The following is a 17,136-nucleotide window of genomic DNA, read 5'->3' as shown; positions in this document are numbered from 1 at the left end:
TCTCCGCAGACCCCAACATAGATGATTGCACTACCATAGAGAGTGCACAACAAATGACAGTCCTCACGGAGATTGAGGGAGTATTGAACTCTAAGCCCCTCGGCTACGTCTCCAGCGATGTGGCGGATATCGACCCAGTTACCCCCAACACACTCCTGATGGGGCGGCTAGATCCCGCGTTACCCCAGACAATGTACCGGCCTGAAGAAGCGAACGGCCGACGAATGTGGAGGTACAGCCAAGTATTAGCCGACAAGTTTTGGAGCAGTTTCCTACTGCACTACCTACCGTCTCTACAGACCCGCCAGAAGTGGGTAAAGGAGAGAGACAATTTGACAGAAGGAACGGTCGTCATGATTATTGATCAATCACTGCCCAGAGCTATGTGGCCGGCCGGCCGCGTAAGCAAAGTGATCACCGGTGCCGACGGCAAGGTCCGAGCAGCTGAAGTGCTTGTCCAGGGTCGCACTTACACCCGTCCCGTGGCGAGGCTCATAGAACTGCCCCGACTCCCAGACACAATCGATGATGACCATGACCCTATAACCCTATGACTTTGTGAAGTTGACTGACCCATACAGCAAACCCTTATGTGTAAATAGACAACGCGATTAATCTGTCTCTGCTTAACTGATTAGGTCTGGGACCAATCAGGGGGTGGCTGTTGTGAAGGGCCAGATTAAACCGAATATATATATTTATTATATATATATATTTAATTGTATTTGTATATTCTCTAATATTCCCTTGTGTATTCCTTGAACAATATGCATTGAATATCCATTCTAGCCTACTGAACATCCCATAATAGTCTCCATTCGACTATTGGTCGAGACCTTGGTGCCAGGCTGCCATACCCCCCAGACCCAGTTCAAACGTACCGCTCAACATGTACGAACAAGTCCTAGTTCCGCGTAGGAATCTGGCTACCGCACCACTAACGGTACTATTTGTTCATAGTGCGTATATATACTGCGCTACTAAAGTAGGACTTCCTTTTTCAGTCCAGTTTCTTACCCTCCAATAGAGTCACAGACGTAAAGCCTCCCCGCGACGCCACGTGTGGGAGTAAGGCCAAGTTCGGCCTACCATCGGTATTGAGACATCGTGTATATTAATATTTGAATAGTCATATTTGGCACTATATCGTCGAGTTGGACGTAGTCTATTAAGCTAATAATAGTCTATTCATATGTAGTGCTTCGTGCGGTGAGAATACTATCGTAGTCAGTACCCCATCGTTTCGGGCAGAGAACTGGCTGCTTATCCAGGATGGTCGACCCCATGTGAGATTGCACCCGAGGAGCCCCAGAGCCGACGAGCGAGTGGACCTGTATACCGGATTATTCTACCGACGACAGCCCGCCTTCCCAGGCACGGATTATGCTTTGTGTACAGTGATTATTCCATGGATAAAGACCCCCGACACTGCCGTGTGTTGGAACCCCCCCCCCCTGGAGAGGACGCAAGGTGAGGAGACGCTCTGCAAGACGAGGTCGCTTCACGTCTCTCCTCCGTGGACCGGAGAGAGCCGGCCCACAGAGAGTCCAGCTGCTTTCATCTGTGGTCCAAGGATCGCTGGCGCATTGAACTGCACTACTGTGGGTTCACCCAGGATACCCTTGGCCGGACGGGGGAGCCAGACTCTACCCCCCCCCCCTCCTACTCCTGTTGTCTTACAAGCGACCGGATTAACCCCCCTAGTGTATCCAGTCTTATAATCATTGAAGTATCATTGCTGTTATTCCTTAACTATTCCAGGTCGTATATTTACCGCCTGCGCCATCAGAGATTGGACATTCTCTATTGATATACCGACGAATACTCCTTGCCATAAAAGTGCATACTATTTCAATTCATAAATGTAATTACGTGATTAAGTGTTTATTCTACACACCATCGCTGTGTAGGAAATAAAGACCTGTTTCTAATTCGTACATTTGTGTTGGATCCGTTTCATCTACGTGAGAGTGTTTATCATAATATATTTATGCCGAGTACTGGGTGGCCGAATATAAAGTACAAAGGTAGTGGTAGTAAGTATCATATCTAGTAATACAGTCAGGGAATTGTACCCCTCAGTTACAATAATTATGCATACTTTTGACAATAAATAAAATCAGAATTTGTTCTTACTTGCTTGCCTGGGTAAATAAAGGTTATAGAAATGTAAAATAATTTTTTCAATTTTTTTTTTGAAAACCGATACCGATATTTTCCGATATCACATTTTAATGCCAATATCGGCCGATAATATCGGACATCCCTAGTGCAAACCCTTTGTGGATTCCGCCATTAGTCTAACACTGACCGTCACGGCCGCCTGAGAGAAATGCGAGGCCCTGTGCGAGATTTAAACGCGAGCCCCCCCCCCCCCCCCCCCCCCAAAGGTTAAAAAAAAAAAAAAAAATTATATATATAATTTTTTTTTTTTTTTTATACAGTCAACATATTCTTAAATAATAGCGCTGCCCGAGGCTGGGCATGATACAGTCAACATATAGCAAGAGAGAGAGCGAGAGAGAGCTTCCGTTCTACAGTCAATATACAGTGTACAGAGAGAGAGACACATTGGAAAGAAATTGAAATGCTATTTGGCCCTAAACAGAGAGTACACAGTGGCAGAATACCTGAGCACTGTGACTGAAGATCCTTGACTAGGTACAGACTCAGCGAGCACAGCCTAGCCATCGAGAAAGGCCGCCATAGGCAGACTGTGTGTGTTAGAAAGAGAGAGAGAGAGCATGTGTGTTTGTCGTGTGTGTGTGTTAGAGAGAGCATGTATGAGAGAGATAAGCAAAGATGACCCCCTAAAGGATATTCAACTTTTAATGAAAGAACAAAACAGAAGGAAAAGATAACTTCACAAAGGCAACATGAATATACATAGATCCAAAAGGACAAAGATCAACACTTAAATCCAAAGAGAAGAGGGTCTATACCAGAGAAAACAAAGCAGCAAGGAGCCAATGGCCGACATCAGCTAAAGGCTAGCCAGGTAGGCTACTGACACCAGGCCACACACAGCTTTGGCCAACGGCCCAACGCTACCCAAGCTACACAAACGACCAAGACAATGAATTCACACACAGCACATGTCGTATCTCCAAATGTTGTGAAGTAACATATGTTTTGCCTGGAAAAAAACATCGTTATTAACAAAACATTCGGGAGGGGAAGGAAGGAAGAGTGGGGTAATGTCATGACATTTTCATTAATCTTACCTGCACCAAGGAACGCAGGGCGAAAGGCCGCAACACAGGTCTCCACGTTGACGAAAGGCCTCTCGCTGGCGGGACAAAAATAAGCTATGGCCAGAGCCTTGTCATGGTGCAGGCCCGACTACATCTTCTGTCAAAGATGATGTCGTAGTCAGAGTGCCAGAACCCCCTGCTATTCTCACGGCTAATGTCAATGGTCGTAGCACAAGCTAACAGCTAACTAGTCTCTAGGCTAACTGATAGCATCAAACGAACGTTCCCAGCCGAGCGTAGCCGGCAGCTAACGTCGTAGCTAAACAGCTAACTGGCTAACAGTTAGCTCAACCAGGCTATCGCTAACCATTAGCTAACGCAGAAGCAAGCTATGCGGCTACATACAGGTGCTGACACCAGGCCACACACCGTTAGCTACTAGTAGTACTACAACAGCTAGTCGGCCAGTTTGGCTCCAGAGAGAGAGAGAGAGAGAGAGAGAGAGAGAGAAAGAGAGATATCCACGGCGGGAATAGAATAGAGTTAATAGAATAGGTTAAAAACTCACCAAACGTCCAAGAGGATGGAGACAACCGCGTGGAGTTGACGAAGTTCATCTGCCAAACGACCATCCTCTTCATCTTGGCTGCATGCGCTGTCTCTAGGTTAGCTAACGCTAGTTAGCCTTTAGCTAAGCTAGCTACTAGCCGACATCATCATGGCTATATCCCGACTGCACCATGACAAGGCTCCGGCCATTTGTCCCGCCAGCGAGAGGCCTTTCGTCAACGTTCCTTGGTGACCGACCGACTGATAATGACCGACCTCTTCGTCTTGGCTGGCATAACTAAGCATAATAGTCAAAAGCTGCATGTGCGAAATAGTCAAACGCAGCTGACGCACGCCGGCGTAATACACATGATGTAAGTAACCACTCCCTTCGTTGAAACCAATAGTAAGTCTGCTGCAGAGCTCCAATAGTGAGTATGTCTGCAGACCCAGGAACAAGTCAGACACATTCTACAAACGTGTCTAATGTGAAATATATAAGCAAAACTAGATTTTAGGTCTGTGATGAAAAAGGGCCTCGCGGGAAGGGGGGCCTCGCAAAAAAAAAAAAAAATAATAAATAAATAATAAAAATAATAAATAAAATATATTTATTTTTTATTTATTTTTATTTTTTTTTGTGCGAGGCCCCCCTTCCCGCGAGGCCCTGTGCGACCGCACTGCTCGCACACCCCCTGAGGCGGCCCTGCTGACCGTGCTCCTTTTTTCAGCCAAGTCTGTGTATAGTGGGTGGAAGCGGTTGTCCATGATGGCGTGGAGCTTAGCAAGGCTCCTCCTCTCCGCCACCACCGCTAGAGAGTCCAGCTCCACCCCTACCACCTCACTGGCCTTCCTGACCAGCTTTTCCAGCCTGTTTGTGTCCCCCGCTCTCAGTCCGCTGCCCCAGCAGGTCACAGCGTACAAGAAGGCGCCCGCCACCACCGACTCGTAGAACATCCTCAACGTCCTTGTACAGACGTTGAAGGATCTCAGCCTTCTGAGGTAGTAGAGTCGGCTCTGGCCCTTCTTGTAGAGTGCCTCTGCGTGTTTTGACCCCGTTCAGTTTGTTGTCGATGTGGACTCTGAGCAGCGTTTCCGTTAGCCGGTAATTACCGGTATTTGACCGGCAAAATCTGTTGAAGTCCGACATATTTAATCTCTCCGGTCTTAATGTCCGGTGAAAATAATTCCCTGAGTCTAAGCACAATTTGATTATTTGAATTGTATTAAAATAGGCTAAAATTAAATAGCCTATGCGATGAACGAAACGATCATTACATTTGTTTCCTCGTTGCTTCTAATAATGACAACGACGTTGTCAGCGAGAGCTTAGTGCTGGGTGTGCGAACTTTTGTGAAGCTGCAGAGCCAGAGCAACAGCACCACAATGCAGTATTCCAGCAGTACTCCAATTCAGCCATTTTCAGCCAATGTTGGGTGGGGGGCGCTGCTGTGCGGTTCCCAGAAAAGAGCCAATAACAGCTAAATCAGCTGCTCTGCAGCGCCATACTCTTTGCAAATAAGTCGTTGCGAGGTGGAGAGAGTCGTCACGCAAACCACGATAATGTTGCCGTCTCTCTGCTTTCTCAGTTCTTCGCTTGATATAATTAATACAAATGTCCAATATAACGGAATTTGTTAGCTCATAAAAATGTGATTATAACAGACTGCTGTTTAGTGTCGGACCGACTGCCCACATACGCGGTCTATTTTATTTCAAGTCAGCAGCAGCACGGAGTATCGAGGGACTTATTTTATTTGGAATATATTAATGACTGTATACGCAAAAGTAGCCTAGTTTTAAGTAATAATATTATAAATCTACATGCCTTGAGGATGACATTCTTTATAGCCTGCCTATCAATTGTTTTAAAGCTCAATAAACTATGACCGGAATTAATCTCATTTGTCCGGTAGATTGAAATCTTGCAGGTCACGGAGACCGGCAACAATTTTTTCTAACGGAAACCCTGACTCTGAGGTATTTGTAGTCCTCAACCATGTCCACATCGACCCCCCTAAACACATTTAGCCGGAGGTGGTTCTTATCGCACCATGTGACGAAGGCCGCTACCAGGAGAGACTGGTGCAGTGTGTCAACGTTTCTACTATTATGACACTGCTTGACCCCTCCTTCTTTTCTGCTCCCAGTATTACGATGACTTGACCCCTCCTTCTTTTCTGCTCCTAGTATTACGATGACTTGACCTCTCCTTCTTTTCTGCTCCCAGTATTACGATGACTTGACCCCTCCTTCTTTTCTGCTCCTAGTATTACGATGACTTGACCTCAACTTGTTTTCTGCTCCTAGTATTACGATGACTTGACCCCTCCTTCTTTTCTGCTCCCAGTATTACGATGACTTGACCTCTCCTTCTTTTCTGCTCCTAGTATTACGATGACTTGACCCCTCCTTCTTTTCTGCTCCTAGTATTACGATGACTTGACCCCTCCTTCTTTTCTGCTCCCAGTATTACGATGACTTGACCCCTCCTTCTTTTCTGCTCCCAGTATTACGATGACTTGACCCCTCCTTCTTTTCTGCTCCCAGTATTACGATGACTTGACCCCTCCTTCTTTTCTGCTCCTAGTATTACGATGACTTGACCCCTCCTTCTTTTCTGCTCCCAGTATTACGATGACTTGACCCCTCCTTCTTTTCTGCTCCTAGTATTACGATGACTTGACCCCTCCTTCTTTTCTGCTCCCAGTATTACGATGACTTGACCCCTCCTTCTTTTCTGCTCCCAGTATTACGATGACTTGACCCCTCCTTCTTTTCTGCTCCTAGTATTACGATGACTTGACCCCTCCTTCTTTTCTGCTCCCAGTATTACGATGACTTGACCCCTCCTTCTTTTCTGCTCCTAGTATTACAATGACTTGACCCCTCCTTCTTTTCTGCTCCCAGTATTACAATGACTTGACCCCTCCTTCTTTTCTGCTCCTAGTATTACAATGACTTGACCCCTCCTTGTTTTCTGCTCCTAGTATTACGATGACTTGACCCCTCCTTCTTTTCTGCTCCCAGTATTACGATGACTTGACCCCTCCTTGTTTTATGCTCCTAGTATTACGATGACTTGACCCCTCCTTCTTTTCTGCTCCTAGTATTACGATGGCTTGACCTCTCCTTGTTTTCTGCTCCTAGTATTACGATGACTTGACCTCTCCTTCTTTTCTGCTCCTAGTATTACGATGACTTGACCTCTCCTTGTTTTCTGCTCCTAGTATTACGATGACTTGACCTCTCCTTGTTTTCTGCTCCTAGTATTACGATGACTTGACCCCTCCTTCTTTTCTGCTCCCAGTATTACGATGACTTGACCCCTCCTTCTTTTCTGCTCCTAGTATTACGATGACTTGACCCCTCCTTCTTTTCTGCTCCCAGTATTACGATGACTTGACCTCTCCTTGTTTTCTGCTCCCAGTATTACAATGACTTGACCCCTCCTTGTTTTCTGCTCCCAGTATTACAATGACTTGACCCCTCCTTCTTTTCTGCTCCTAGTATTACAATGACTTGACCTCTCCTTCTTTTCTGCTCCTAGTATTACGATGACTTGACCCCTCCTTCTTTTCTGCTCCCAGTATTACGATGACTTGACCTCTCCTTGTTTTCTGCTCCTAGTATTACAATGACTTGACCTCTCCTTGTTTTCTGCTCCCAGTATTACGATGACTTGACCCCTCCTTCTTTTCTGCTCCCAGTATTACGATGACTTGACCTCTCCTTGTTTTCTGCTCCCAGTATTACAATGACTTGACCCCTCCTTGTTTTCTGCTCCCAGTATTACAATGACTTGACCCCTCCTTCTTTTCTGCTCCTAGTATTACAATGACTTGACCTCTCCTTCTTTTCTGCTCCCAGTATTACGATGATTTGACCTCTCCTTGTTTTCTGCTCCTAGTATTACAATGACTTGACCCCTCCTTGTTTTCTGCTCCCAGTATTACGATGACTTGACCCCTCCTTCTTTTCTGCTGCTAGTATTACAATGACTTGACCTCTCCTTCTTTTCTGCTCCTAGTATTACGATGACTTGACCCCTCCTTCTTTTCTGCTCCCAGTATTACGATGACTTGACCTCTCCTTGTTTTCTGCTCCCAGTATTACGATGACTTGACCTCTCCTTCTTTTCTGCTCCTAGTATTACGATGACTTGACCCCTCCTTCTTTTCTGCTCCCAGTATTACGATGACTTGACCCCTCCTTGTTTTCTGCTCCCAGTATTACGATGACTTGACCTCTCCTTGTTTTCTGCTCCCAGTATTACGATGACTTGACCCCTCCTTCTTTTCTGCTCCCAGTATTACGATGACTTGACCCCTCCTTCTTTTCTGCTCCTAGTATTACGATGACTTGACCTCTCCTTGTTTTCTGCTCCTAGTATTACGATGACTTGACCCCTCCTTCTTTTCTGCTCCCAGTATTACGATGACTTGACCTCTCCTTGTTTTCTGCTCCCAGTATTACGATGACTTGACCTCTCCTTGTTTTCTGCTCCTAGTATTACGATGACTTGACCCCTCCTTGTTTTCTGCTCCCAGTATTACGATGACTTGACCCCTCCTTCTTTTTTGCTCCCAGTATTACGATGACTTGACCCCTCCTTGTTTTCTGCTCCCAGTATTACGATGACTTGACCCCTCCTTGTTTTCCGCTCGTAGTATTACGATGACTTGACCCCTCCTTGTTTTCCGCTTGTAGACCCGCCCCCACAGGTCTTCAGAGCTGTCAAGTCCCGCCCCCTCTGGTCCCTCGATTCACCCAGCAGCACAAAGCCCACGGGTCCACCTCCCATCTCCCCTCCAGGCCTTACAAGAACCCAGGCCCTCACTCCGGCCCTCGCCTCAGCCAGGGTGGGGCTCTCACCTCCAGAGGTGATGTTCCGGTGAGGAGAGGACCCCAACCATCACCTCCTCCTCCTCCTCCTCCTCCTCCTCCAAGGCCACTGATTCCTTCTGACATCCCCAGTAATCAAGGGGTGAGTTCATTTGGATGCTATACTGAGAATAGTTTAACCCTTTTAACGGTTCAGTCAGTCCGCACCACGATTAAAAATTAATATGAATGGGAGACATGGCTGATTGACCGAGCTCCTCTTGATACAAGGACTAACAAGGTACATATGAATGCAAATATATCGATATGTGACACCACTTATCGATATCACGCAGTTATCGATAATTATCGATATATATCGATAAGTGGTCTCTCAGCCTTATCTTAGTGTCCTGTGTGGTGTCAGGGTCATGTATAATGTTAGTGGGTAAGGAGTATAACTCCTCCTATTGTATAACGTGCTGTTATTGTGTGGCTTCAGGGTAATGTATAATTTTAGTGGGTAAGGAGGAATAATGTGCTGTTATTGTGTGGCTTCAGGGTAATGTATAATGTTAGTGGGTAAGGAGGAGTATAACTCCTCCTATTGTATAATGTGCTGTTGTTGTGTGGTTTCAGGGTCATGTATAATGTTAGTGGGTAAGGAGGAGTATAACTCCTCCTATTGTATAATGTGCTGTTGTTGTGTGGTTTCAGGGTAATGTATAATGTTAGTGGGTAAGGAGGAATAATGTGCTGTTATTGTATAATGTGCTGTTATTGTGTGGTTCCAGGGTCATGTGTTTGAGTCCAAACCAAAGAGATCCAAATCTGCCATTCAGGACGTGGACGTGGAGAAGATGGCCAGAAACAACCAGGTCCGTCGTCACTCTCCGACACTTTCTACATTGCACTGCTTTTATTGTCTTTTTATATCTATTCTTATGTCTGCACTTTATTCATAGCTTTTATTCTGTCAACTTTATGCTAACTTTATATATATACAGGGGCGTAGCTGTATATTGTGGGCCCCATGAAATAATGTATTTGTAGGCCCCCAGTGAATGCGAGAGCAAAAAAAATGTGGCCATTTTTTTATTGATGAAAACGCATAATATGGTTTTTACCTATACATTCGGATCAGCAGTTCAGCACCTGCACTGTTGGTGGGTGAGCCTAGTAAAGGATGTCGCATTGCGTTCATCTTCAATGAATGGACCAATGCAATAGTCTACCAAAGCCCCCCCTCTCTCTCTATATATCTCACACACACACACACACACACACACACACACACACACACACACACACACACACACACACACACACACACACACACACACACACACACACACACACACTTCAGAAACAAACATAGTATCAATGAGAGCATCAATAAATACACCTGAGTGATGTCTAGTAAAAAAAAGAAAAAAAATATATTCTGGGCCCCCCCCCCAGTGCTGGGCCCTTGGAATCATCCTAAGCTCCCCCCCCAGCTACACCTGTGTGTATATATATATTAGTGCTGTCAATCGATTAAAATATTTAATCGCGATTAATCGCATGATTGTCCATAGTTAACTCGCGATTAATCGCAAATGTATCGCATTTTTTTTTATCTACCTTAAACGGATCTTTTTCAAGTTCCAAGTTTTAATACTCTTATCAACATGCGAGTCAACAAATGCTTGCTTTATGCAGCCATTTAACACAAAAGGATGACCCTCATGCATTGCAAATGTGCATCAAATTCAAAACCGAGTGATGCACAAAATAACTTTAAAAGAAAATAATAATTTTAAACAATGAATAAAGTGTGCATGAAATAATAGGGGAAAGAAAACGTTAGGAACTTGTTACATTCATTTATTTATACATTTTTGAAAGTTAATCGTGAGTTAAAAAAAAATTGTGGCGTTAATAGAATCGGGCGATGGCGCGTTAATGCCGCGTTAACTTTGACAGCCTTAATATATATATATTATACATCAGGGCTCTACAGTGCGAGCATTTCACTCGCATTTGCCCCTAAAAATTGATTTGTGCGAATCGGAAAGATTATTTAGGAGCACAGTGTGCGACTGTCAAGGCTAACCGCAGTAACTTGAAAAAAGTCAAAATTTTGTTATGAGTGAAATTGACCTTGTCAATAAATGTTTTATCTTGTGACCAAGTTTCAGATGTTAATGTCGCTCAGTTTTGGAGATATGGGGTTTTAAAAACTGCAGTAACTACAAAATCACACTCAAAACCCAGGCAGACCGCAGTAACTTCCAAACAGTGAAAAATGGCTTTAAAGTGTTTTGACTTGCCATCCAAAATGTGTTATAGGTAGATAGATGATAGTACCCAGATTTAACATGTATTAATGAAGTAATCTTTAGGCATACAAAAATATGACATAATTATTTTAATTAACCCCAAAAAAGCAGATACTGCACTCTGCTGCACGATTTCCTTAAATAATTATACAGGTAATGTACAGGCAAAGTGCAGTAACTTCAAATACAATGTTGTTTTCCCTCCAGCTTTCATAACTTAACTTAGCCATTTTGAAAATGAAATTTAATACCTGAATATATTGGAATGATGATGATCCAAATAAAATGGCTAGGTTAAGTTGTGAAAGCTGGAGGGAAAACAACATTGTATTTGAAGTTACTGCACTTTGCCTGTACATTACCTGTATAATTATTTAAGGAAATCGTGCAGCAGAGTGCAGTATCTGCTTTTTTGGGGGTTAATTAAAATAACTACGTCATATTTTTGTATGCCTAAAGATTACTTCATTAATACATGTCAAATCTGGGTACTATCATCTATCTACCTATAACACATTTTGGATGGCAAGTCAAAAAACTTTAAAGCCATTTTTCTCAGTTTCACTGTTTGGAAGTTACTGCGGTCTGCCTTGACAGGGCAGAATAGCTTTGCGTAGTGGCCGTGTCAACGCACTCGGAGCAGCACAGACCTTCAATTTGAGAAGCTATGACATGTAGCTCTTCAGCCCTGACTGCGTTCGACAGCCGTGTGACAACGTCTCATACATTCACAGTGTATTCTGCCTCATTTATTGATTAAACAAAACCAACAGCGACACAATTTACCACCAAGAACAAAGAGTTTAGTCTCACAAAAAGCTTGCTAATTATGTTAGCTTATGTGCTAATGTGACTGGGATTTCCCATTATAACCGTTAGCATTGCGGCTAGCGTACATTAGCTAATAAGGCTAATGTACGGAGGGTGGGGGGGGGGGTACTACCTGCAGTGGAAAACGAACAAAGTACCAGGTAGCGACTAGCGAGTCGAGTCGAGTAGGTACCATGCAGTGGAAAAGCGGCATAATGGTGTGGGAAGGGGGTGCTGAGTCTCTCTCTCTCTCTCTGCTCATAAGCGGACATGACCAGTTAGCTTTCGGGAGAGGTGTTAGTTGGACAATGCCTAGGCTAACCGGTCATGTCCGCTTCCATTCATTGTGCTGAGCTAGGCTAACATGCAGCCAGATAGCTTTCTACTGAATGCACACAGAGAGGAAACTGGTATCTATCTTCGTGTCTCTCTCTGGAGAAAACGGTTTCTCAAAATGTTGGCGTGTTCCTTTAAATGCATGCTTTCGATTTTGGCGAGTGACATTTTTTTTGTTGTTCACTCATTTCTCGCCACATATCAAGCATACAGGGTAAGCCTGCATCGTTAGTAGTGAAAGCAAATTCATCTGTCCACGCTGAATTAAAGTCCTCCGAGACTTTAATTCTTTTGGATTTATCCGTGGTTAGCTTACTGGGGGGTCGGAAACTCAAGATTAGCCGCCTGCAGACGACAGGGAGAGGTGTGGGTGTGATGTATATTTTAGTTGATGAAATATTAAACACAATCCACTCCAATCTCACGCTGGAATGTGCCGTGGCCAAGAAATCCCAGGGTGGAGAGATCTTGAATATGCACAGGGGTGGCATTCATGCGTTTTGTTTTAAGCTCCAATTTGGGTCCCAGCCGGTCCCTCCTTAGCTACACAAAAACACAGTATGAGAAAGGCAGACAACGCAAACTGTTTAACCAGTTAGCTTTGCAATAGCTCCATGCCCTGTGAACTATCAGCCTTGATTTAGGAAACATTGCCCCGCTTATTTGACTCTGCCATGATAATGCCATGTTCCACATTTAAAACAAGTTATGCCAAAGGAAGGATGGCTGAGAGAGAGACAGAGTAGAGGAGACACAGGAGAGAAGGTTCTTTATTGAGGCAGTAGGAAGGCTGAGAGGGAGACAGAGTAGGGGAGACACAGGAGAGAAGGTTCTTTATTGAGACAGTAGGAAGGCTGAGAGGGAGATGGAGTAGAGGAGACACAGGAGAGAAGGTTCTTTATTGAGACAGTAGGAAGGCTGAGAGGGAGACAGAGTAGAGGAGACACAGGAGAGAAGGTTCTTTATTGAGACAGTAGGAAGGCTGAGAGAGACAGAGTAGAGGAGACACAGGAGAGAAGGTTCTTTATTGAGACAGTAGGAAGGCTGAGAGGGAGACAGAGTAGGGGAGACACAGGAGAGAAGGTTCTTTATTGAGACAGTAGGAAGGCTGAGAGGGAGACAGAGTAGGGGAGACACAGGAGAGAAGGTTCTTTATTGAGACATTAGGAAGGCTGAGCGGGAGACAGAGTAGAGGAGACACAGGAGAGAAGGTTCTTTGGGAAGGCTGAGAGGGAGACAGAGTAGAGGAGACACAAGAGAGAAGGTTCTTTATTGAGACAGTAGGAAGGCTGAGAGGGAGACAGAGTAGAGGAGACACAGGAGAGAAGGTTCTTTATAGATACAGTATGAAGGCTGAGAGGGAGACAGAGTAGGGGAGACACAGGAGAGAAGGTTCTTTATTGAGACAGTAGGAAGGCTGAGAGGGAGACAGAGTAGGGGAGACACAGGAGAGAAGGTTCTTTATTGAGACAGTATGAAGGCTGAGAGGGAGACAGAGTAGAGGAGACACAGGAGAGAAGGTTCTTTATTGAGACAGTAGGAAGGCTGAGAGGGAGACAGAGTAGAGGAGACACAGGAGAGAAGGTGCACATTTCTTCACATCTTCTGTTATTGAAAAGTGGCATTCATGAATCAGGTCACACACACACACACACACACACACACACACCTCACCGACAGTCAGACCCATACACACACACACAAACTACCAGAGGTAGTATATTACCTATGTAAACAGTGTTGAAGAGTATTAATATGATGGAGAGGTAGGAAGAGAGCAGATCCTGTTAGGAGACAGCTGGATTACCAGACACATTCATCACTAATACAGCCCTCAACTATCTATCACTTATATGTAAATACAAAGACACAATGGTCCTCATTCTCCAACATGTTCGTGTACCTTTGTAAAAATCTTGGTAAAAAGTTTGTACTAACAAATTCACTAAAATCCTCCCCCGGATTCCTGAACTTGTAAAACGTCTCCATAAGTGGCCACAATCTTCGCAGCTGGGTTCCCATGAATGAAAAACGTCACTCATTCTTAGCCTCGGGCAAAGAATTATAATACATTTTTTTTTTCTTTTTTACGATTATATACCGAAAGTAATTAGCTATTTATTATACTTTATACTTATAGCACATGCATGAGTCTGGTCTCTTTTGAAAGGTAACATTTTGAAGCATGGTAGTTTAGAATCAGTGTAGCATAGTAGTTTAAAATAAGTCAAGTCAAGTCAAATGTATTTATAAAGCACATTTCATACGCAGGCGATCCAAAGTGCTGTACAGAACAAACTATACAAAGAAGGCACAGCATAAACGATTATGATTATCTGGAATTAAAAGATATATAAAAGGAACACGGAAGGGTACAGTATAACAGTGGTACATTCTCACAAATATATTTTCAGTGCATTAAAAGAAACAAAACAACAACAACAAGTGCAGCAGTGGTTTAGCAGCAGTTAAAAGCAGAAACAAACATACAGGTTTTTAGCCTATTCTTAAAAACAGGGAAGATCTAAGATCTTCTGGCCGTTTATTCCAGCTGTGTGGCTTAGTAGCAGAATGTGGCTCCACCATGTTTTGTTTCGGTCCTAGGAACAGTTAGCAGACCAGTCCCTGGATTGATTGATTGATTGATTGAAAACTTTATTAACAGATTGCAGAATGGGTACAGTACAGCTCAGTACACACAATTGTTAAGGGGATGCAGACCAGAGAAAGACTTTCTTCTTGTTTACATCAGGGTCCCCCATTTTCAATTCATCAGGACATATATGACATACACGACATACAGATAGACAGTACTGCTACATCTATACACGACACGCACGCTGAGCACGCTCACACACTAGCAGCCACTTTAACACTCATGCCGCACACACGCACACTTATGGCCAGAGGAAAGGCCACTTAAAGTAGTATTACATCAGGAACAGTGTATTGCACTACTAAAGCTAACTAGCATGTCCTATATGCTCTGTAAATACTAATGTACAGATACCGAGATGGCACACCAAGTACCTGTTTATTGCACTGTTTATTGGATTCTATTAATATGTTGTACCACTGTATTTTTATTGGATTCTATTATATGTTGTACCACTGTATTGCACATCGTCGCGGGCAAGACCAGCCGCATTTCATTGTATACCTGTATGCCGTGACAATTAAAACTCTTGAATCTTGAATCTTGAATCTTTATGACATACCAGATTTGCAAATACAGTACTGTTTGTGATACAAGAAGAGTCCAGAAAAGAGAGTATATACATTTGACGTAGAAACTGTACATTGGAGGAGGTTGGGTAGGTGGAGTGGGGTTGGGTGGGTGGGGGGGGGGGGGGGGGGGGGGCTGTACATTGGAGGTGGTTGGGTGGGTGGGGTGGGGGGGGGGGGTGGGTAGGAGGGGTGGGTAGGAGGGGTGGGTGGGGGACACTGTACAACTGTACAAGCAAGACTGTATTGGAATATTGACAAAACCATACTTGGTAATTTACTGTACATTGGAGGGGGTTGGGTTAGGACATTTACAGGGGCCAGTTTCGAATTGCAGTCTCCCGTAGGTGTTCTTTGAGAGTGGTTTTGAAAGTGGGTAGTGATTCACATTCCTTTACAGCTTTGGGTTGGGCGTTCCACATTGATGACCTAAGAGGTCTAGAGGGTTCATAGTGTAGAAGCAACTCAGAGATGTGTCCAGGACCCGACCCGTTAAGTGATTTATAGACTAGCAACAGTATTTTAAAGTCTATTCTATGACACACTGGTAGCTACAGTAGTGCAGCGACGTGAGGACTGGTGTGATGTGTTCAGCTTTCCTAGTCCTTGTTAAAAACCCTAGCAGCAGCATTCTGAATGAGCTGCAGTCGTTTCATAGCTTTTTGAGGAGGCCTGAGAAAAGACTGTTACAGTCGTCTAACCTGCCTGAGATGAAGGAGGCCTGAGAAAAGACTGTTACAGTCGTCTAACCTGCCTGAGATGAAGGCGGCCTGAGAAAAGACTGTTACAGTCGTCTAACCTGCCTGAGATGAAGGCGGCCTGAGAAAAGACTGTTACAGTCGTCTAACCTGCTAGAGATGAAGCATGAATTAGTTTTTCTAGGTCTTGTTTGGACATATAGCCTCTGATTCCTGCTATATTTTTAAGATGGTAAAAGAGAAGTGTAGATGAGAATTATACTAGATGTGATTAACCTCAGCTTCCTATATTGTGTGTAGTAGGGCTGACCCCTATTAATCGATTAGTCGACTAATCGGTCGAAAGGGGCCGTAGTCGACTGGCCAACCTCTTAGCCGAATATAATTAAAAAAAATAAATAAATAAAAATTATCATTCTTTCCAAAAGAAAAGAGGCCTAGAAGCGTGGCTAACGCTAATGGCGCGCATACCAGAGGCTAACTGCCTATGAAAACAGGCACAGAGGCACTGAAAGAGGATTTCACCCGTCTAACGAACACACTAGACTAGACAAATATCAAGATGTATCCATCAGTGGACCAATTGCATGCTTTTGCAGACGACAAGAAGCCTTCAGTCGACTCCTTCAGACATTAAGCACCCCCACAGCCCAAATGGAATGATAAAAAAAAATACCAATAGTCGACTAACGGCAAATTTTGGCCAATCCTAGTCGACCATCCAAATCCTTAGTCGGGGACAGCCCTAGTGTGAGGTTATTTACACTCTCTCTCTCTCTCTCTCTTTCTCTCTCTCACACACTTTCTCCAGCTCGCCAAGGTGAACGCCGCGACCCTATTGGCCTGGCTGAAAGGAAGGGGTGTGGCCACGCGTTCCAAAGACAGGAAGGAGGAGCTGATGCTGAAAGTTATGAGCTGTCTCGCCTGTTTGCCTGAAGCCTGACACACACAGAGAGAGACACACACACACACACACACACACACACACACACACACACACACACACACACACACACACACACACACACACACACACACACACACACACACACACACACACACACACACACACACACACACACACGCACACACACACACACACAAAAGAATAGGCTGTAACTCTAATACAATCTTAGTCGACTTTCTGGTTTTTCACATCCAGTGTTCCTGCTGTTC

The 17,136-nt window shown here is 44.3% G+C and overlaps 1 protein-coding gene across 1 annotated transcript in view; it reads left to right on the top strand.

Moving 5' to 3' along the window:
* cUnh18orf63 (chromosome Un C18orf63 homolog) overlaps positions 1-16,903 on the top strand; it is a gene marked incomplete at both ends in the record, with an annotated part of 69,520 nt that extends 52,617 nt beyond the window's left edge. The window contains 3 exons of the mRNA XM_084326765.1: positions 8,454-8,637; positions 9,362-9,445; positions 16,772-16,903. Coding sequence (XP_084182891.1) covers positions 8,454-8,637; positions 9,362-9,445; positions 16,772-16,903 — 400 coding nt within the window. The remainder of the gene's footprint in view (positions 1-8,453; positions 8,638-9,361; positions 9,446-16,771) is intronic.
* Between the last annotated feature and the right edge of the window lie 233 nt (positions 16,904-17,136).

Source organism: Notolepis coatsorum, assembly GCF_963971535.1.
Source record: "Notolepis coatsorum genome assembly, chromosome: 12".
NCBI classification, from domain to species: domain Eukaryota; kingdom Metazoa; phylum Chordata; class Actinopteri; order Aulopiformes; family Paralepididae; genus Notolepis; species Notolepis coatsorum.
Note: the sequence above shows the minus strand (reverse complement) of the source record. Positions and strands in the feature narration are given on the sequence as shown.